General features: G+C 39.9%; 1 protein-coding gene across 2 annotated transcripts in view; it reads right to left on the bottom strand.

Moving 5' to 3' along the window:
- Positions 1-20,242, bottom strand: part of LOC132975697 (spectrin beta chain, non-erythrocytic 1) — a 114,155-nt gene that overhangs the window by 54,553 nt on the left and 39,360 nt on the right. The window contains exon 1 of one of the 2 annotated variants that reach the window (XM_061040430.1): positions 11,265-12,314. The exons of the other annotated variant lie outside the window; for it this stretch is intronic. Coding sequence (XP_060896413.1) covers positions 11,265-11,508 — 244 coding nt within the window. The 5' untranslated portion in view covers positions 11,509-12,314. Of the gene's footprint in view, positions 1-11,264; positions 12,315-20,242 lie in introns of those variants that run through there. 2 annotated transcript variants of the gene reach the window in all.

The following is a 20,242-nucleotide window of genomic DNA, read 5'->3' as shown; positions in this document are numbered from 1 at the left end:
AAAGATCTTTATTGGACTGTTGCAAAATAAAATCTACATTAATCTGCAGAGGTGACGAGGTTCATTCCGTCAGTTTTGCTGATTACCAAAATAATTGTCTACAGCTGACATCATCTGTAACAAGTGGTGTTCATGTGTGGAGTGAGTTACTGTCCAAAGTGAAGAGTGAAAGAATCTTAGGGTCTTGGAGAGGGCGTTGTGCTGGGAGGGAAACATTTGTGATTTAGCAGTAGATGTGTGTTTAAACCCTCATCTGAGGTTACACGCTTTGGGTAATGACCAAAGAATGAGTTCACAGATACAAGCAGCCAAAATGACTTTCCTCTGCACTCAGCGTCACTGTGGAGGATAGAAGGAGTGTGAGGAGCTCAGTGAAGACACACTCCCCCCTTCTAAACGAACCCGCTAATGTGTTTTTTGGGCATCTGATTAATACACCCAGGGCTTCTTAATCCTTTGGAGAGTTGTAGGTTAGTCTAGAAGGGAGGAGACGCTTGCGCAAGCGAAGAACATGCCTAAGATATAATGTGAACTGTCATTATATGATTGTCTTGCAATGTATAATTTTTCACAGAATTTCTTTATCAAGATATTAGTGTTATCGTGGACACGTGGTATCACATGTCATGTATTTTATTGTTTTGAGTTATCCTGTGATTGCAACCCCTACTATCTAATACTGTTACAAAAATTAGAACAACTATCGCAGCCCAACCCTTGTTTCCACTTAGCTTTGAGGATAATGGGAGGATAAAACAAACCCAGGAGAGAGGATACCTTCAGGTCGGACACAGAGTGACACACTGACACAAAAAATGGCCTGTGTCCAACAGGGGAGTCAGAGGGATGGGGGGAGGAGGAGAAGGAGAGCCAAGACTGTAGACTCTGTGTGTCTGTTAGTAGAAACAGATGTTTGATATGTTCGGCCTGTCTAACAACCCCCCCCCCCCCCCCCCCGACACACACACACACACACACACACACACACACAGGGCTCTGTTCAGTCTCCCATGTCTGTGGTGTGTTTCCACATCCAAACCCAGTTGGGTCCATACACGGTGGATCACATGACATTAACCAAACACGCACAAACACACACACACACATGAACACACACACAGCCACACACATATAAGATCATATAACCTTATCAAAATACACAATTCCAGTTTTGCAATTCCAGGATTCCAGCATTCCTGATCTCCCACAGGAGGAGCAGGGAGGCCAAATTATTACCATTATTGTGTATGCTTGTGTGTGTGTGTGTGTGTGTGTGTGTGTGTGGGTTGGGGGGGTCATATTTTTTGCTTCATTGTTTACTCAGCTATTAATCATTATTTTATGTTTTGAATGTACTTTTTTCCTTCAGTAAATTTCCAGTCAGTGCCTGAGATACAGACCGCATTGTGAGAGTCTCTGTGATTTTATGTAAAAGTTTTTATTCATCATTGCTAGGCTTGTGTCTAAATGAGCGAAAAAAAATATGTATTTGCTATTAGTGCATGAACCCTGCCCTCTTTTATAGATGTAATTTTATTGTTATCCTGAATTTAACTTGGAGTATGTTATATCGATATTCTAGCTGTATTTTTGTATCTGTTAATCTTGCAGATTTGTAAGTACCCCTTACTTACACAGCAGGCTGCAGCACAAGAATCTTTTTATTTCAAATAAACTTATACATGGACCTCTTGTTACACAAAACAAGATCAGGTGATATCTCATGGACTTAAAGAAGTGTTGATATTGGCAAAGAGTTGACGATTTGATATGTATTATTTAAATTTCCAGAATGGATACAAAACTGAAACAATATTGAAAACAAAGGTTAGCTGAAGCTTTATGTTCAACATGGGGGGGGGGGGGTGAGTTCCTTTAAAGGTTCTGATTGACAAGTATATCCAAAGTTCATGAAAAAGCACTGATTTAAGATTAAAGTGAATGCTCCATATTGAGTCTGATATACATTTTGATCAAATAATTGAAATTATGTTTAGTCAAAATGTCATGCATATAGCAGCAGCAACACATATAACCTGAAGTTGACCGACATAAACTGAGTGATTGAGGGGATTTTTGTTGTTGTTGTTGCATAAAGTAAGAATAAGCTGCATTCTGGGTTCCTTTGATGGTTAAAATAGAAGTATGTCCAATTTTAGTATAATATCTGTGGAGAGGGCTGTCAGAGTGGCTCTTCTATGGCAGAAAGGTTTGGAGAGGATTTAGAGATCTATTTTCAGCCTCATCAAAACAACTTCAGTCAACAACAGAACCCTATAATTTAGGCAAACCCTTAAAAAGATGTGCTAAATGACTGAAAATGAGCTGAAATTGCTCCTAATGAGCAGGATGCTGAACAGAACCTCAAACAACTCTGAGCCGCATCATGTTTCTGCTGCTAAGCAGAGAAAGTCTACATCCTGCAGACAGACAGCAGGAGACTGACATCCCCCTACAACCAATCACAGGCCACAATACTGAGTCTGTCAGACCATCACCCAATCACACTGACCTCTGTCATCGTGTGAAATATGAGAGCAGAGTGTAAATGAATGGATGTAAATGACACACACACACACACACACACACACACACACACACACACACACACACACACACACACACACACACACACACACACAGCTGCAGGGTGTTCCCATTGGAAACAAGAGCCAGAATCAGAAACAGAGGACTATTGAGAACACACTGACTGGCTGACTGATTATCAGCCTGTTTAACTGACTGGGGCCGTATGTTTGCTCAGACAGGAAGGTTTCAGATATTTATTTACACAGTCAGGTCTCAGGTCTTCGGTAGTATTCAGTTTAATTGCTCCAATAAGAGTGTGTGAGGTCCCTGAATGGTAAACTTTCATTTTCATCCCCTGGCCCAGAACTTTTCAGGCAGCAGCTCTCAGACAGAGAGACGAGATACCTTTCCATGACCAAGAGAGAAAAAGCTGAGAAAAGCTTTCATGAACACATCAGATGCTGATGATGTTGACGAGGATGATACTGACGATGTTGTTGATGCTGATAAGAATATTACTGATTATAGTGATGATGACGCTGTTGATGTTGTTGTTGACAACAACAGAACGATATCTTCTTCGATACACCCTGTGCATTGCCTGTTCTTGTGTTTTACTTGTTCACAGATGTACGTCGCTTTGGACAAAAGTTTCTGCTGAATGAAGATGTAACATTGACGTAAAGATATATGAATCTGAAGATGTGATAGAAATGAAAAGTGTGAATCAATTCATCTTCTGTTCATTCACTTTGTCAGCATGAAATGAATCCCTGAGTCATATGTGTTTGTGTGTGAATTGATTTCCTTCTCCTCATGATGTCAAATAAACGTAGAATAACCAAGATTCTGTCAAAAGGACTCTGCAGTTTGGGATTAAACTTGATCCAAGGTCCTTTTTTAAGACAGTCTTCCTGACGTGCCATGACACTGAAACTGTTGCAGTTTGTTGTCTCATTCTTCACTGATTACAACATAGCATGTTTATGTCCTTGAGAAGAAGACACTTCAAAAGATTATTCTCCCGAACAACTGGATACATGCACACACGACACACACACACTCCTGTTCCCTGAACAGTCGCTCAAATGTAAACGTCTCGCCTGCTCAGGCCAGACATTTCAGATCATCTCACTTTAAAATCTAATACTTGAAATAAATTCAATCACAAAGGACGAAACACATAACTTGTAAGTGTGTGTGTGTGTGTGTGTTGGAGTGTGTATGTTTTTCGGTGCCCTGCTGCTTCCTTCCCTCTCTGACACTTTCATAAAGACTCCATGGCCGCCTCCTTCCTCCGCCTTTCCCTTCATGCTGCTGTTTTCTGAACTCATCAGCACACAAACAGCTTTTCAGCATCGCTGTCAGAGAGGAAACACGAGCTGACTTACAGATCTGTCTCTTTCTCTCCGCTGTCAGCCAGCAGGAAACTAACTGCTGTCCATATAAATCAGCTTCTCTTCATTACAGTGCCTGTGTTAACTTCACTGCAGTGGCTGCTCGCTGCTGAATGACTTAAATTCCTCAACGCTGAGAGAAGGCACAGTCTCTGAGTGTGTGTCACTGTAATGCTAATGAAACAGTGTCAGAGTGCTATAGACATATATCATTATCTAATAACTGCTTTCCTGTTTCACAGAGTTCATTTTGGCGTCATAACCATGACGATCACTTGTCAGAATTTTTTTTTACAGAAAATAATCTAAGACTTTATGATTAAAGTCCCTGTTGGGAAAGTGTCCCCATAAACCCCCCTAGTTTTTCATCAAATGTAATATATTTTCCAATAATATGAATCGACACATGGTGCATGTATGAACACTACCAGAGAAGAAGTTTATCAAACAAATATTTGTATTAAAAAGTAACAAGCCGAGAGTCTGATGACATCACATTCCTTTCTAACAACATTACAAAGTCTTCTGGACATCAGCAGGTAAAAGACTCATGACAGTAGAAGAAGACAACACAGTTTTTGTTGAGCTGCAATAAAGTTTACTCTGACCACATTTTCCAGTGGGTTCCAGGATGCTCCTTGCTGTTTCAAGCTGGCTGTCTTAAGCCGTCTGGAGAAATACATGTATATGCAAAACCCTAAACTGCACAACGATTAAAATAATACTTTAACTTGGGCTGCACAATAAAAAGCATCTTTGTTGTTAAAGTGATAAGACAACACACACGTATAGCACATCTCAAAGGATTTCCTGAAATGTGATTAAAAGAAAAAAAAAAAGGTATGAATGTTTTGCATTTACACTGAGCATGTGAACATTTGGCGACACAGATGAAACCCTAATACCCTCAAACTGGTTGATGTCAGTTGGGCGGCAAGTCCTACTGTAGGTTAGAAAGCAAGATGGAGAGAGAGACAAGTGAGGGAAATGTGGAGACAAAGTGTTCCAAACACAGGAAACATTGATGTGTAAAACACAAAAAAGGCAGAATGGACTAAGGACCTTATTAGGAAGTTGTAAACATGTTTCAATATTTCTTACTATTACATTACCACAAGTCTTCACACTATTGTAGGTTTCGTTATATCGTGCAGCGCTCTCTTTGACGTTTATTATCCTTTGATGCCAAAGGGAAACATCGTTTGAGGTCTTCATGACGAGAGTCAGAGAAATATTTCTGTTACCCTCGTTAAACACTCACAACCTGAAGGGTGAGTAAGCCAATGCTGATAGTTTTTTCTAGTTTAAGTCACAAAATACGACTTTCAACAAATGATATCAGAAGACAGTTTTTACATATCGTAAAATAGACAACTCTGTTGTTTAGCTGCTTCTGTTTATTCAGACATTTATGAGAAGTGTGAAAGAAAATGTCAGACACACAGCGTCAGAATCAACCGACAGCTAACAGTTTGTGGATAACAGTTTAGTAAACCACATGGAAACTGATTAAAACTCTGTTTTAACTGCAGATGTGATCTTAGTGGCCTGTGGTTTGAGTGAACTTCTCGTTTTCTTAAAATAACTAATCAAATAGCTTCACCCTGTGCAGCTGACACACACGCAAACACACACTCAGAAACCCGCTCTCAAACAAACATATTCCATTAATTTATTTTTAGATTTTGACTTTATGATGTGTTTCTGTCTTTTGGCATGGACATGCTCCGTCCCCCTCTCTGCTGCCGTGAGCATGCTCAGTAGAGCATTCAAATCAAAGGCTCCTTTCAGGCTGCAGATCTGTGCGTGGACCAAGACGACGTGATATCTCTCTCGCTCGCTCGCTCGCTCGCACGCACACACACACACACAGAGTGGTCTCCCTGTTCTTCCTCAGACTGTCACACACACTCGGTATGAAAACACACACTCCTTCCTCTAACACTCACTCATGTCACCTTCAGCTCAGAAACTTAACAATAACTCTATTCTCTCTCTCTCTCTCTCTCTGTAACTGATACTGCTTCACCTCAGGTCGGGGGTTTCTTTTTAAATTGTTACCATGTTGTCAACTTTAAGGGAACTGAATGTCACCTTAAAACATCAGACGATGTCAGATGTATTTGACTCATTTTTCTGTGAGCAGGCTGGAAATAATGTTTCTTTAATGAACAAATAGAGTCTAGATGACTGTCCCAGACCTTGAAAACAATAGATAACAAAGCTCAGTTCATACATTTGTGAAAGTCAGACTTTTAAACAGTTTAAGTAAATAATAATAACATCTTTCTGTTTGAAGTCTGAAGTGTTCATCTCATGAGTGAATAACCAAATAGTCAATTCAGCACCAAATTTCTACACATAATTAAAAACCACGTAAAGCACGTAGAATTCTTAAGACGTACTCAGTATACTTAAAATAATGTTAGAAAAAAGTTACTACAATGTGTCCTTTTTGTATGTCTCCCATTTAAGATGCCTCTGCACAATGAAACTATAATAGACATATAAGAGGTGGTTTATTGTCTATCTATATGTTGTGGTTGGGTACATTTTAAATGCTTTCTTAAATCAGATATGAGAGAAGAACCTCAGAACTCGACACTGGTGAAGGAGTATGAGGAGACGTGAAGTATTCCTCCTCTCGCCTTTGTGTGAGTTTTATCAGGACCAGACAGCTGAAGCCTCCTTTTAATTTCACTAAGAGGGTGGAGGGAGGGGCGGGGAGAAGTGAGGGAGCAAGGGATGATCGGGGCAATGACAGACGCCCTGCACGGGCTCATGAAACATTGATGAGGTGGAGGAGGAGAAAGATGAGGAGAGAAAAGGGAGGATGGAGGGGTGGATTAACACGTAGTGGATGGACAGAAAAAGACAAAAAAAAAGGAGGGATGAAAATGTGGTTTGGAAATTTTTGCGCCTTCCAGACCATGTTAGACACACCCCGACCCCTCTGTTAATCCTCACCCCCCACCTCTCTCTCTCACACACACACACACACACACACACACACACAATCGACACACACACAGCGCTCAGGGGCTCCCAAACCACCAAGACGTCTGCTGATTGGCTGGATCAGGAGAACACAGGAAAAGAGGGGGATGATGGGAGCACAGAGGGATGGTGGTTTTGTTTTGAAAGCATGGCTGTGTGTTCTAGCTATGTGTGTGTTTCATGTGATTTGATCTCACATGAAGGTTAGCGTGGTTTAACTGTCAATCAATTATTGATTTATCAGTGTTTTACAGTCTTAACTGTCATATTCTATAATATGAATGTTAAAGGGTTGAAGCTCCGCCCACAATGCATTTCAAAACAAAGGATTGGAAGCTCCTATCAAAAGGAAAGACCAAAACAGACATGAGCCGAATATTAGCTTTGATGAGTCTGATAAAAATTTGTTAACATCAGTAGACATACAGCAGAATATGAAAACTTTTGTACAACAAGGACGTTTAAGGAAAAACAACCTGGTTTATCATGTATGTTTCAAACATGCAAATCTGGATGTAATTAAATGTATATCTTTAAATAATTGTACAAATTTTGATCATGATCCAAAACCAAAACCAGTGACCCTGCAGCCTTTGCAACTTTCTATCCATCATTTAACTTACTACCTATGAATATGTCATATATTCATCCATCCATTTACTTTATTCAAAACTCTCTAAATCTGTTAATTTGCCTATCATCCATTTATCATTCATCTGTCTTTCTATCAATCCCTCTATCATGCAATTTGTCTATTTTTCCATCAATCCATCCATCTCTTTGACAGTCATTAATAAACCTTTACATCCATTTAATGTTAATCTATTGATCCATGTGTACACCATCCATCTATATCCTTTACTTATGTGTCAGTCATCTTAATGGTGATCCATCTGTCTGTCAACCAATCCATCCATCTATACATCCATCCACCCACACACAGTTATGTTTTTCAATCCTTCAATATGAATAAACTACAAAGAAAGTAAAGTAAACCATGACAATGGTCAGCAGGCTTTGTTTTCTATCATATCAGAAAGGAACTAAAGAAGTTCCTTTGAGAATTTAGTTTGTTTTGTGCAACAAAAAAGTCAGTAAAAGACAATTTAGCAATTATTAGGGGAAAAAAAATCACAGACAACCCTCCATGGCTGTTATCCTGACTGTTTTATCTCGTCATTCAGTCTTTTCTGTATAAAAGTCTCCCATGAGTCTCTTCTGGAGGTAATTTGATGACTTGCTTCCTCTGTAATTGCCTGATTTCAAACGGGGGACAGTCACTCAATACTCGTTCCTAACGAGAAGGAAGAGCTGCTCCATTCTTTTTCTGTCTCCGCCCTCTCACATCTGAAGCTCTTTGCAGTGCAATAATCACTGACTGCGTCCATATTCATCTCCCCACTGGGAATTGAACCAACAGTCGTTTAGGTTACGAGTGGCTGCACTGAACCACCTGAGCCACATGATACAGGGGCATGAAATGATATCCTCATAAAAGCCCTCCCAGAACTAGTTAGGTGTCTGGCGGCTAGCTGCTCTGAGAAGTAAAAGCCTTGAGGGAATAAGGGTTTATTAAGACGCGTTTGTCCAAAGTTGGTCTCTAAAACAAAAGAGAAAAACACTTAATGCCAAACAATCTGTAAGAGCAAATAGAAAACCCTGAATGAACCCTAAAATGAATGAAATGTTCTAGATTTAAACATTCACTAAAAATACAAATCTTTCCAAAATGGTTAAAGTAATTATGTACTGTTTTGTAAAGCTGTATGTTGTGTTTAAAGCTATGCTACACTTGTGCTAAAGTCTGGGTAATGTTATGGTACTAACCAAATACGTCAACTTCTTTCTTATTGGATCATTCATCCAGGAATGATTCTTGGTAACTTGTGTGTTGGCAAAACAAATATTTTATGGCATCTGTGACTTCATAAAAATAACATGTTTTTCTTCTACACCTCAATAGAAAACTATAGCTGTTATCTCTTTGGCCTTTTCATTGATTCCAATAGTAACAAGTTTACATGTGAATCTTCTAAAAATAAACAGTCAGATGAGATCCTGTTTATAGTCCAAATACTAATTACAATGTGTCCATTTAAGTGACAACTGTCAATGATTCACTTTGCAAGTTTAAACCTGAAGCTACATCTAGCTAATTTAGCATTAAGAATTACAACACAGTGCTGCAGTCATGACATTATAAAGTCCTTTTTTCTTCCTATCTTTCTATACAGTTTGTACTTGGCGATTTTCTAGCACTACACATTAACACGACACACACCTTACCCCCGAGCTATAAAACAGATTACTTTATGATCATTAAATAACACATTAGATAACCCGCCCTTCTCCAAACAACACACAAACCAAAGTCAAAACTCGCAAGGGCTTCTATCAAACATCACAGACTTTTTGAGAGCATTTAACTATCACTCCTCTGCATGATGAATAAGATTTTGCATTTCCTAAATTCTCTTTTTAGAGCACCTAGGACTTAAAATCCTTAAAAATGAAGGGAACAGGACATATAGATGAAAGTATCTGAGGTGTTGACAGCCACAAAAATTCACTCAGAGCCGTGTTACTTCTTTTTCCGAATCAAATTAATTAAAGCCTACCGCACCACAAACCACCTGCTGAGACCACCTTCGCCTGGCCTCGAGCCAGAGAGACACTTTTAGAAACTAGGGACATCACTGAAGGATTCTGGGAATCAAAATATCGATGAGGCTGCAGACAGTAAACCGGCTCCATTAACCTTCAGCTAAATTCAGCCTGACCATAAATTTACACTCAAGGGTTTGTCCTTCATAAAAGTCCTGGCATTAAACCTTATACTGATGACGAAAACCCTCCACTTCCTCTATTTATTATAGAATATGTCTTAGTGTCAGTTTCAGAAGTTAGTTATAGAAGTTATTCTCAAAATGCAGAAGTCTCTCAATCAATCAAGCAGTCAATTTTGATTCAGAGAGCGCCTAATCGTCACACAAATATGGAGCAAACAGAAATTAGGATAGAGGGGAATATCTGAATATTTACTGCAAGCAACTGTAATCTGAACTTGTATGAAGTCAATTTATTAAGAATTTGAAAGGTACAGTTCATACAAAGAGAAAAGCCCACGGCCTTGTGTATTCATTCTTCTAAGTTGTAGTTGTGTGACTTCATTCAGGATATTCAAAGAAAGTTCAATTGAAAGTTTTACGGCTTTATCTTTGATCAGGTGTCCAGTGAATAATGATCCTACACAGAGATTGTGAGCACTTGTGAAAACGAGCGAGTCTCCATTCATTATTAAAACTAGCTCAGAGCAACAGAGAGAAGCTGATCACTCAGAAATGCTTCTCTACACCCAACACATTGAGTCAAAGTATGATTCAAAGTCCTTTTCCTGCTCCTAGGATTTGCGCCTTTCCATATCCTGTTTTGAATACAAAAAATGTCAGAATGAGTTTCTTGGAATTCTGATGAATGCATGGATCGTGCTCGTATTACAGACTAAAGCATGCCTCATTCCCCAGAAATGTAGTACGAAAAATAACTAACAGCCAACACCCTGGAGACTGAAGGGTCTCTGGTCAGATCACAACTTTGTGAGGAAATGTGGGTGTGCCAGTTGACGGAGAAACATTCATGTCATCGCTCAACAGAGACCGTCAAGCCGCCAGTCAGCAAGGCACCAAATACCCAACGACCCTGCTGACCACCTTTATCAGTGGGACTGTGTGAAGGTGGATCAGGGTGGGGCTCTGATACAGAGACAGTTTGCTGAGATAAGGTGAAAGCTGCTGACTCATGCACGGACACTGATTAAAACACTGCAATGATTTAACATTTCAAAACCACTTATGATCACATTACAGCTTCCGAGATCAATGCAACTTAACTTTAGTGACACGTTTAAATGATCTCAGGAGAGATTTGAAGCTCTAATGAACTTTTCTTAGCTCATATGCAATGTATGTGACTCTTTATCATCACGGATGGCTAATACTAAATGTAAGCGCCTTTTTGTCATCAGAATAAAGCCGCTCTCCAGCTGCTGTTTGTCCAAAAGTTTTAAGTTTCTCGGGTTTAGTTCTTCAGTTTGGTCGACTACTTTTTGAAACATTTTTTAAATGCTGCCAATGTTCTGGTGTGACTTGCTGAAGCTTTCTTGGCTGTCACTCTGGAATCCAAGCTCTCTCTCTCTCTCTCTGTCTCTCATGTTTCACTCCCATGAAGTCACTTGTCAGCTGCAAGATATATATTTTGCTTTTTAAAAATTGAATTAATTCCTAAACCAAACCATTGTTGCAATTCTTTTTGGGACATTTTTACAGTATTCATCAATCTTACCTTGGAGCTGTTTAAACCTTCCTTCCAGCTGGTTGTAGTTGAATGCAGCCTGACCTGAGAAACCAGGGACAGGGCTGAGACCCCTGATGGGGCTGAGGCTGGGGCTCGAACCCCGGATGGGACTGCCGTGAGACGGGTCTCCTCCCGAGGATGGGGACAGAGGGCCGGCATAGTCCATGGTGGGAGAGAGAGTGCTGGGGGAAAGAGGGCCAGGGAGGCTGCTGGTGGCACTCTGAAGCTCCATGATGAAACTCCAGAGAGGGTAGTGAAATATTTAGACTAGACGCGTCCAAAGAGGCATTGAGGAGAGACTCAACAAGTAAATGTAAGAGTTTCCAGGGAGGTTCCAGTTGAGTCCAATTGTCTCGATGAGAAGAAACCAGAGTTTGAGTTTGCTCCTCGAGTTTCAACAGTTAAAGATCGAGTCCAGGAGGATCAACTTCAGCTTTCAAGAGAACGAACTTTGCAGCAGCCAAAAGCTCCACCGAGAATAATCCAACAGGATATATGTGTCCAGTAGAAGAAAGCTCAGTAAACAAGAGCATAAAACAAGTTCCAAGAAGCACAGATGAGATCTTAGAGGATAAAGTAAACTCAAATGTTAACCCGGGCTTCAAATGCACTCTTACTTCTTAATTGGTAAAGAAATAATCCCAGATTTAGCTGCAAATCTCAATAGAGACAATCCTAGAGAGCAACAGAGGGCAAGTGACATAGAAACCTCACTGCCCCTCTCTCTCTCTCTCTTTCTTGTCTCACCAGTGTTGAGGCAGAAATTGCTGGCTCAGCAGACACACCGCGGCGACGGCGGTGGCAGCATCATGCTTCTGTTTGCTCCCCATCCATCCATCTGTCAGTGTCTTCACATATCACACCTCCCCTCTGCTCAGGAATCCACCCATCCTCCTCCGACTGAGGAGGCAGCACAATGAAAAAGTGGAGCAGAGAGCGCTGCACAGAGAGAAGAAGTGCAGGAGAAAGAGGAGGAGATGGAGGGAGGTAGAGAATGAAAGCGTGGGTTTGTCCTCCAGCGTGCAGCAGCTGCAACGGCGGGCTCACAGACACTGAAAACACCTTTCAGACAGAGGGAGAGCTGGGGGGGAGGGACTGCCAGGGGGAGCGGCTACTCCTCCAAGCAGCCAATCGCAGGCCTTGCTTTTAGAGGTGATGTCATCGACTCTTTAGCATAAGGGGCGGGCAAGAGAGAAATACAAATAGAGAGAGAGGGAGAGCTGATGGCTGCCCGTGATCACACTGAAGATTAAATCAGTCAGTCCTGTTAAAAAGTGATAAGACGCTATTAATATGTAAAGATGAGAACATGTGGGCAGAATTGAGTTTGAACACCATTAATCCAAATTTGATATAAAAATCAAATGTATTTGTATTTTGTTTTTTATCCCCCTTGATTGTAAATAAAACAATTGAAATTGAGGGGGATATTTTTACCAGTGACCATGTTAACAAAAAAAAAAGTAGAGGAATAGGAACAGGAAGGATAGCTTTAATCATGAGTATGTTGTTCAATGGCATGTTTGCATTAGTCCCTCAAACTTGAATATTGAGGAAACACTTTAACACAGCAAAATTCAAGCCTGTTCACTGTGAACAACTCTAAATGTGCAGTGTTACTGCTTTTAGTGGTGTACATTACAAGTATAAAAAAAGCACAGTGCATGATTATACCCCGTCATATTGTCTAAAAAAGAACTGTTTTTTGGCTTCTGTTAGTTTTTCAATGCTTTTTTCAAATTGGATAACCTCTCCTTTTAGTTTCCATTTGTTTCCTCCTGAATCCCTCCAGTTATTCATCATTTCATGGTCCTTTAACAATGAATACAAAAAGACTGGATCCGAATTAGAATTGAGTCAATAGAATCTCATTTTACTTTTTAAAACACCGCTCTGACTGTTCCTTTGTTTTTATTCAGTTTCTGGGTCACATCAGAATCTTTTGAGTTTAATGTTTCACCTGTAAGACAGTGACACTTCAATCAGAGTTTTTAATTGTCAACATTTGAACAGGCATTAAAACATCTTTTGCCTCCTACTTTTAAGTGCAGGGTACTAAGCTGCAGCTTAGCATCCATCCACTGAACCCTGATAAACATGACCAGGGAGTTAGTGCTTCTAACGTAAAGCTGCTTTATTCAGTGTTTTTATGTGTTCTAATCTCCTGATGCATTTGTTATAAAGTAGAGGACACCTCTGCATATAATCTGACTCGTCGTAAAAACCTTGAAGGATGCAGACTGAAAGGTGCTGCTGCACTACTCGGTGTAAAGAGATGCAGTTTGACAGCTGACCAATCTCACTGCTATGGCGTACAACTTATACCTACCTACAAGCCATCGTTGAAGACACAGAAGGACCATCAATAAAAAAGAGCAAAAGCTGACAACATCCCCTTTGAAATTTAATGTGGAGCTACTTGATACAGCCTTTAAAATAGATGTACAGAAGAGAGATGGGATCTCGGCAATTTTCTAGTTTTTGCAATATTTGTGTATTTGTATATGTTTTAATTAAGTAATAAACATTTATCATGTGACTGAAATGCTGCCTAAACCTAAAAGTAATTTTAAAGAAGCTAATGTATTAAATATTTTTGGAAAAGGCTGTTGGTCAGTAGGTAGAGTCCATCATCTCTCAAACAGAAGGTTGGGGGTTCGATCCCCAGCTCCTGCCCCCACATGTCCGAAGTGGGCAAGACACTCGCTTTACATAGCAGCCTCTTCCATCAGTGTGTGAATGTGTCGGTGTGACCTGCGGTGTAAAAGCGCTTTGAGTAGTCAGAAGATTAGAAAAGCGTTATATAAGCTCAAGTCCATTCACTATTTACGAAGTATGCACCATGTAAACCGATGACACACACGCCAACATTCATATCCTCAGATATTTGTAAGGCATGTTCTTATCTGCAAGACAGCAACAAAAAAGCTTCTGTCTCCTTCTGTAAAAGCTTTGTGCACAACACACAGAGAGTTCATGTTTGAGAAAAACAAAACTTCTGAGTGTGCGCAGTGTTGCTGAAAATGTTGATTCTCGAGGGTGGAAACCAACACTGAAGGACAAACAACAGAGGGAAGAACACAAACCCACACACACACACACACACACACACACACACACACACACATACACACACATACACACACGCAGAGGACATATCATGTGAAAATACTCAGTTCAGTTTTGACCAATTTGTCCTGACACCATGGAAATGATGCTCCGTCATGCTAATAAAAGTAATGGAGAGAACATAAGACTGTTGAGTGCAGAGAGGACGAGTCCTACCAAGAGGAAGCAGGGTGGAGTGTGTGCGTGTGAGTGTGTGCGTGTGTGTGTTTGGCTAAGGATTCCAGCATTATTGTCCCATCTCATCGCTCACACAGACGCCCAAACATCCTGAGAATATCTGAGCTCTAATATTAGAGCCTGTTGTGGAGATGTTCTTCCTGTCTGAGCCCTGTCGGCACTTCCTGTTTGATCCTGCTGTCTTTCAACAACACACAGTCACACACAAACACAAACACACACTCACATAACCGTGCACCCACAAAGCATCCCACACCACACCAAGTTTGCAGTTTTACTTAAACCACCAGGAAAAGACTGCAAGTTTGGAAAGAAGGTGGCGACGCAGAAGGTTTAACTGATGGAGGAGATTCAACTTCATTTCCTGAACTGGCTGAACACACAAGCAGCAGCAAAGAGCAAAGGTTTAAAGGTCATGACTCTGAGACAATACACGGAACAAATATTCATGTGACCCTGAAATAGTTGCAGCTCCAAGTAGAGAAACACGTTGAGATAGTTGAGCTGAAAAGAACTAATGTCTTTACCAGCACTCGTCCACCTTTCAACACAACACACAACTAAAGTCAGAGTGAGGGGTTAATGATCACAGAGGATGTGTAGGAGTGTTTCCTTTATAGATTGAATTAAACATTAGTCACCTGTTGGTATTTGAAAAGTCAATATGAAGCCCAACGGTGGCGGTCGGCATATTGGAAATGCTGACTTCAGTTAACGTCAGGCTAATCAGGAAACAGACAAAGAGGTGGAGTTGGGGAAAGATGAATATCAATCAAGCATTTTTCAAACATGACTTGGCTAGAAATTCATCTAGCAAGCATGTGTGATGAAAACAACAGGAATAAAGCAGACATTTTTAAGGTCAGTAACGGAATATTGCTTAAGTGAAGACTAGCCTCGGTTCAAACAGCCTGTCAGTCAAATTAGCCTAATCGGGCAAACTTCTTAATCTGATTATAATCAAAAAGGAGGAGTTATAAAACAAGTTCACATCCTAACAGTTTTTACAAAGCTTTAGAAAAAAAAGGCTAATTTCTGCTTTAAATATGGGCATTTTATTGTGTGTTTTTTTAAAATAGGGCTTAAAATGGGTTTGATCAAGTGAACTGGAGTTCTGCATAATTATAATTAAGATCTTACAGAAACAAGTGCTGTTTTCTCTTGATAAATGATCTCCATAGTCCAGAAATCCTAACGTGTTTTATAGAACCTGATAGATTCACCACTTGTTTTAAGAAATATGATTGCATTTGAAGCCATTTCTTTTTATTTTTCTATACAAAGCCATGTCATGTTGATGTTGCTGTCAGAGCCGTGTGCACAGGAATAGGACAGATGTGACCGTCTAAGCTGCAGATATTTTGGTAAAAAAAGATCCTAAAGAAAACGGAGTGGACAAAATATCTATTTATTTATACATTTTATAAAAGGAAGGAAAAAATGATTTAAACGTTAATTCTTATGTGGATTCTTATGAGGTATCTTCATTTGTTGAAACCATCATTCCCAAGGTGACCCGCATTACAAGCAGCCATCAGGTCAGAGGTCAATGGTGTGAGGTCACAGCAAACAGACAACAGATGGTGAAAATGTTTCTGCAGCTGACAGAAACAGTCAGGATCGTTCTTTATGTTCTGTGTATAATCTGTATATGACAATGCGTCCTGTGCTGCCTGCATGCTGAGCGTCACGCCGTGTTCCCTGCCGTCATCTGGCTTCCTCGTGGCTCAGCCCCTCAGGCCGGCCCCGCCAACGAACCAAACTCACCATTCATCCAGCCCGAGCAGAGTCAGACCGCTGGATCTGCTCACAATCCACAGCAGACGCCTCAGGGACCAAACTGAAACCCTGCAAGGTCGCTTTACTGGGTCAAAAGCTGCTGCTAATAAAAAGCAAGTTTTTTTTATCCTGATTCGTTTATCTGAAAGTATCTGAAGCCAAGCAGTGACAACATCTTACAACAAATTGTGTGTTTTCAGGGTTCAAACCTGTGTCACTGCAGTGGTGAATTTCACACCGACATGCAGACTCACCCTCCTGACCACACAAAGACATTCCTGTGAGGTCAGAGCAGCAAACAACGGGGCCAACGGCGTCCAGTCAGACTCATTATAGGTGGTGAGGGACTTTCTCCTGTACACTGTAGGAAGTGAGCTGCTTTTTTTTTTTTTTTTTTTTTAAACCAATATATCTGACCTAAAATCAAAAGACGAAATGATGGGAGAATATTTCATTACAACTTCCTTCTCCCCTTCTGTATTTTTGTCTTAAACTTTGTATTTCCGAGGTTACTTCTTTTATAAAGGAAAATAGTTTGTTTAGTTTTCATCATTTATTTTGTACTAATATCACAGCCTAATAGGAGAATAGTATTTTAATTTACGTCACTTCAGTTGCTGTGACACTTCACTTTTAAACAACTTGAAATAAATACAGTTTAATTAGTCTCATCTCTTCTTTTTTTTTAACTTTTATTCTGAAGAAACGATTATTTAAAAAAGAAAAAGAATAACAAAAAAGAAGAAGAAGAAATCATCTTTACTGAAGCAGGAAAATAAGCTCTAAGAGAGAAAGGACCCGTGTGGAGGAAACACAGAAAGAAAAGGAGAGGTGGTTGGGAAAAAAAAGAACATTTAGTCAAGATAGGAATGTAAGAGAAGACTTTCACTTTCTCTGATGTTTTTTTTTTAAACCACCAACACATTTAAAGAAAGAGACACACCAACATTCCCTGCATACCACCATCTGGTCCTCTGAGCAGGATGTGAGGCACACACACACACAGAGAGTAGTGTGTGTGTGTGTGTGTGTGTGTTTCTCTCTGTGGGGAACCTGGACTATTCCTGGTTCTAATTATGGAGCGGCTGGCTGAATTGTTGGACTTTAAAGCTCAAAATGTTCTGCTGTTATTGATTTATACACTCTAATTTAAAGATATATTTAATACTATATGAAACACTTAATAACTAACAATTAATCTCCATCCAATCCGCTGGTTCCGGTGCATTCCAGGGAATTAGTAGCAATTGTTATTCTTTTTGTATAAAGCTTAAAGCTCCTGTGACAAACCAACTCGGGTTGGCTGTTCTTGTCCAGTTCATGTGAGTATCTCCTCATCTGACACAAAAAAAACAGTAAAATCTTCATTCTGATGGTTGTGTTTGCATTCTCAATTAATAAACAGGCGTCATTATTAATTTAAGTGTGGTTCATAACAAGCTAAAAACTCCACACAGAAACGTTGAATGAGTCAATTTCAGATTAGCTTAAATGATGTGAAACAGAAAATAAGCCTATTAAAATTTGTTGTATTCTTTTTCACAATGACATGACCACAAATGTAAAAATGAAAGTTGATAGTGTTAACTTATGGGACTATTTCTGTCTCCCACATTGAGTCATGGTCTCTAGGCTTGAGGTGAAAAATGAAAGTGTTGAACATGAAGCAGGTACAAGATAAGAATTGGGGAAAAGTTTATTATTAAGGTCAGACTAACTTTTTGTGAAAACAGTTGTTGTAGCTCTGTTTCGTACATTGACCTTTGTGTAAAAGACAAAAGGAGGCAATCTCATTTAGGATTATTTTTGCTTTACAGTCTCAACTTGACTTTGAACCAAATCAGCAACTATTTGATGAACGAATTAGCCGACACAACTACAAATCTGTCAGAATGTTCAAAGCCGTATATATCAGTCAGTACTGGAAAAGGTCTGTTTGATAGAAGAAGCCGGCCTTCACAGCCACTTCCTCCTCCTCCTAGCATCCCGTCCTGTCCTTGTTTATTCTGAGCTGCTCTGAATACTGAAAAAGTTACCAGAAAGAGCTCAGGGTCACAACAGCCCCGGTCGAACACTGTCAGGACGGGTACGTTTTACTTATAGATGACTGTTGATTAACACTCAGCTAATCAGTGGAATAAAGATCAAACCCAGTGCTTCAAAAACACAAGCAAATAAACTTACAGAAACATTTGGACTGCATGTAAAGATGGTCTCTGCAGTGTGAACTACAGACTGCAGTTTGATTTGTCATGATGTCAATAACACACATACACACAAAGACCTATAAAAAAAAAAAACACCCGCACTGAACACATAAAACTAACACACTCACACACACACTCTCCTTCTGTCTCTGCCTTCAGTGTAAGTAGATCTGCCTGCGTTTCCATGGTGACCGGCGGTTTTGTGTTTCCCAGCATATCATATGGAGGCGTAACACACTTGGCTTCAACTACACATATACACACACAGATGCACACACACAGGTTGCAGGTCTCAGCATCAGTTTTCAGGTGAACTCGTGAAGGTTTGAATGACTGAAACTCTGCACTCTGTATGTTCAGTGTGTGGACCTGGTCACTGTTAGAGCAGCTAATAAACTTTGTTTTAATTACTCATTGATTATTTTCAAGGTTTTTTTTTTTTCCGATTCCATAAAGCATTAAAAGAGTTGGTTGATGACATCCTGAAGTGTCTTGTTTTGTCCACCTTACAAATGTGAAGCTATAGATGCTGCTTCCTCACCTCTCATACAAGCATGCACCCAAAGTGCTTCAAGTAGGCACAAACTGATGAAAATAATAACACAAATGTCAAATAGATACAATTTAGCAAAACTAAAACATTACAGGTTAAACAATTACTCCAAAATCAAAGCTGAATTAAGACAGGCCTAATAGTTTGAATGACTGTTACTATAACGACTGTTACTATAACGACTGATAAAACCGCTTAAAGAGCAGCCGGTTAGTGCTTTGGTGATCTGGTATTCAAATGATTTACAGCCGTCAAACAAAGAAGACGACTATTTGTAATGAAAAGAGAGAGGACAAGGACACACACACACACACACACACACACACACACTCAGCCAGTATCACATACAGTGCTGATTCAATGTCATCACCCCACACATCCTCCAGCCTGCTGAGCTCAGCAGCAACAGGAAGAGAGTGCAAAGAGGAGGAAAAAGAAGAAGAAGAAGAAAGGCTCAGACTGCTCATTCAGACATTGTCACAGAGAGAGAGAGAGAGTCTGATAGTCAGCTACACACCCTGAATTAAGGTTAGAAACGAAAAAAGAGATATGTTCTCTTGCAATGTTACTGACTATAAAAGTTTACATTCAATTTTAGGCGCCAGTGTTATAAATATGTAGCTTTGATGATATGTCTGAATCCAACCTATTTACATACATGAGGCATTAAGAATCATCCAGTACAACAACACTCACTATGACCTAACTGCTAATCATTCAAGAATTCATCACAGCAACTTCATCGCCAAAGTGTCAACAAACCCTCAACATTGAAGGACTGAAGGGCCTATAAAGTAGACACACTGAGAGTGTATTGACTTGAATGTTCTATTTACTGTAAGTTAATTACATTTTCATACTTTCTGGTTTTTCAGTCTTAAACTCATCTTTAAAAACTGGTATTTTATGTAAATGTTCACGATGTGATCAAAAAGTTTGATAAAAGGTAATTAATCAACTATCACAACTGATTCTTTCTTCCTGCAGCTAAACTGACGCCATAAGAAAACATTAGCTCCGCCCCTTTACATTTACAGACTCAATCTGATACACACACACACACACACAAATACACACATACACAAATAGACATACCCACTCACACCATCAACCTTCTCGTG

This window comes from Labrus mixtus, chromosome 6 (genome assembly GCF_963584025.1).
Source record: "Labrus mixtus chromosome 6, fLabMix1.1, whole genome shotgun sequence".
NCBI classification, from domain to species: domain Eukaryota; kingdom Metazoa; phylum Chordata; class Actinopteri; order Labriformes; family Labridae; genus Labrus; species Labrus mixtus.
Note: the sequence above shows the minus strand (reverse complement) of the source record. Positions and strands in the feature narration are given on the sequence as shown.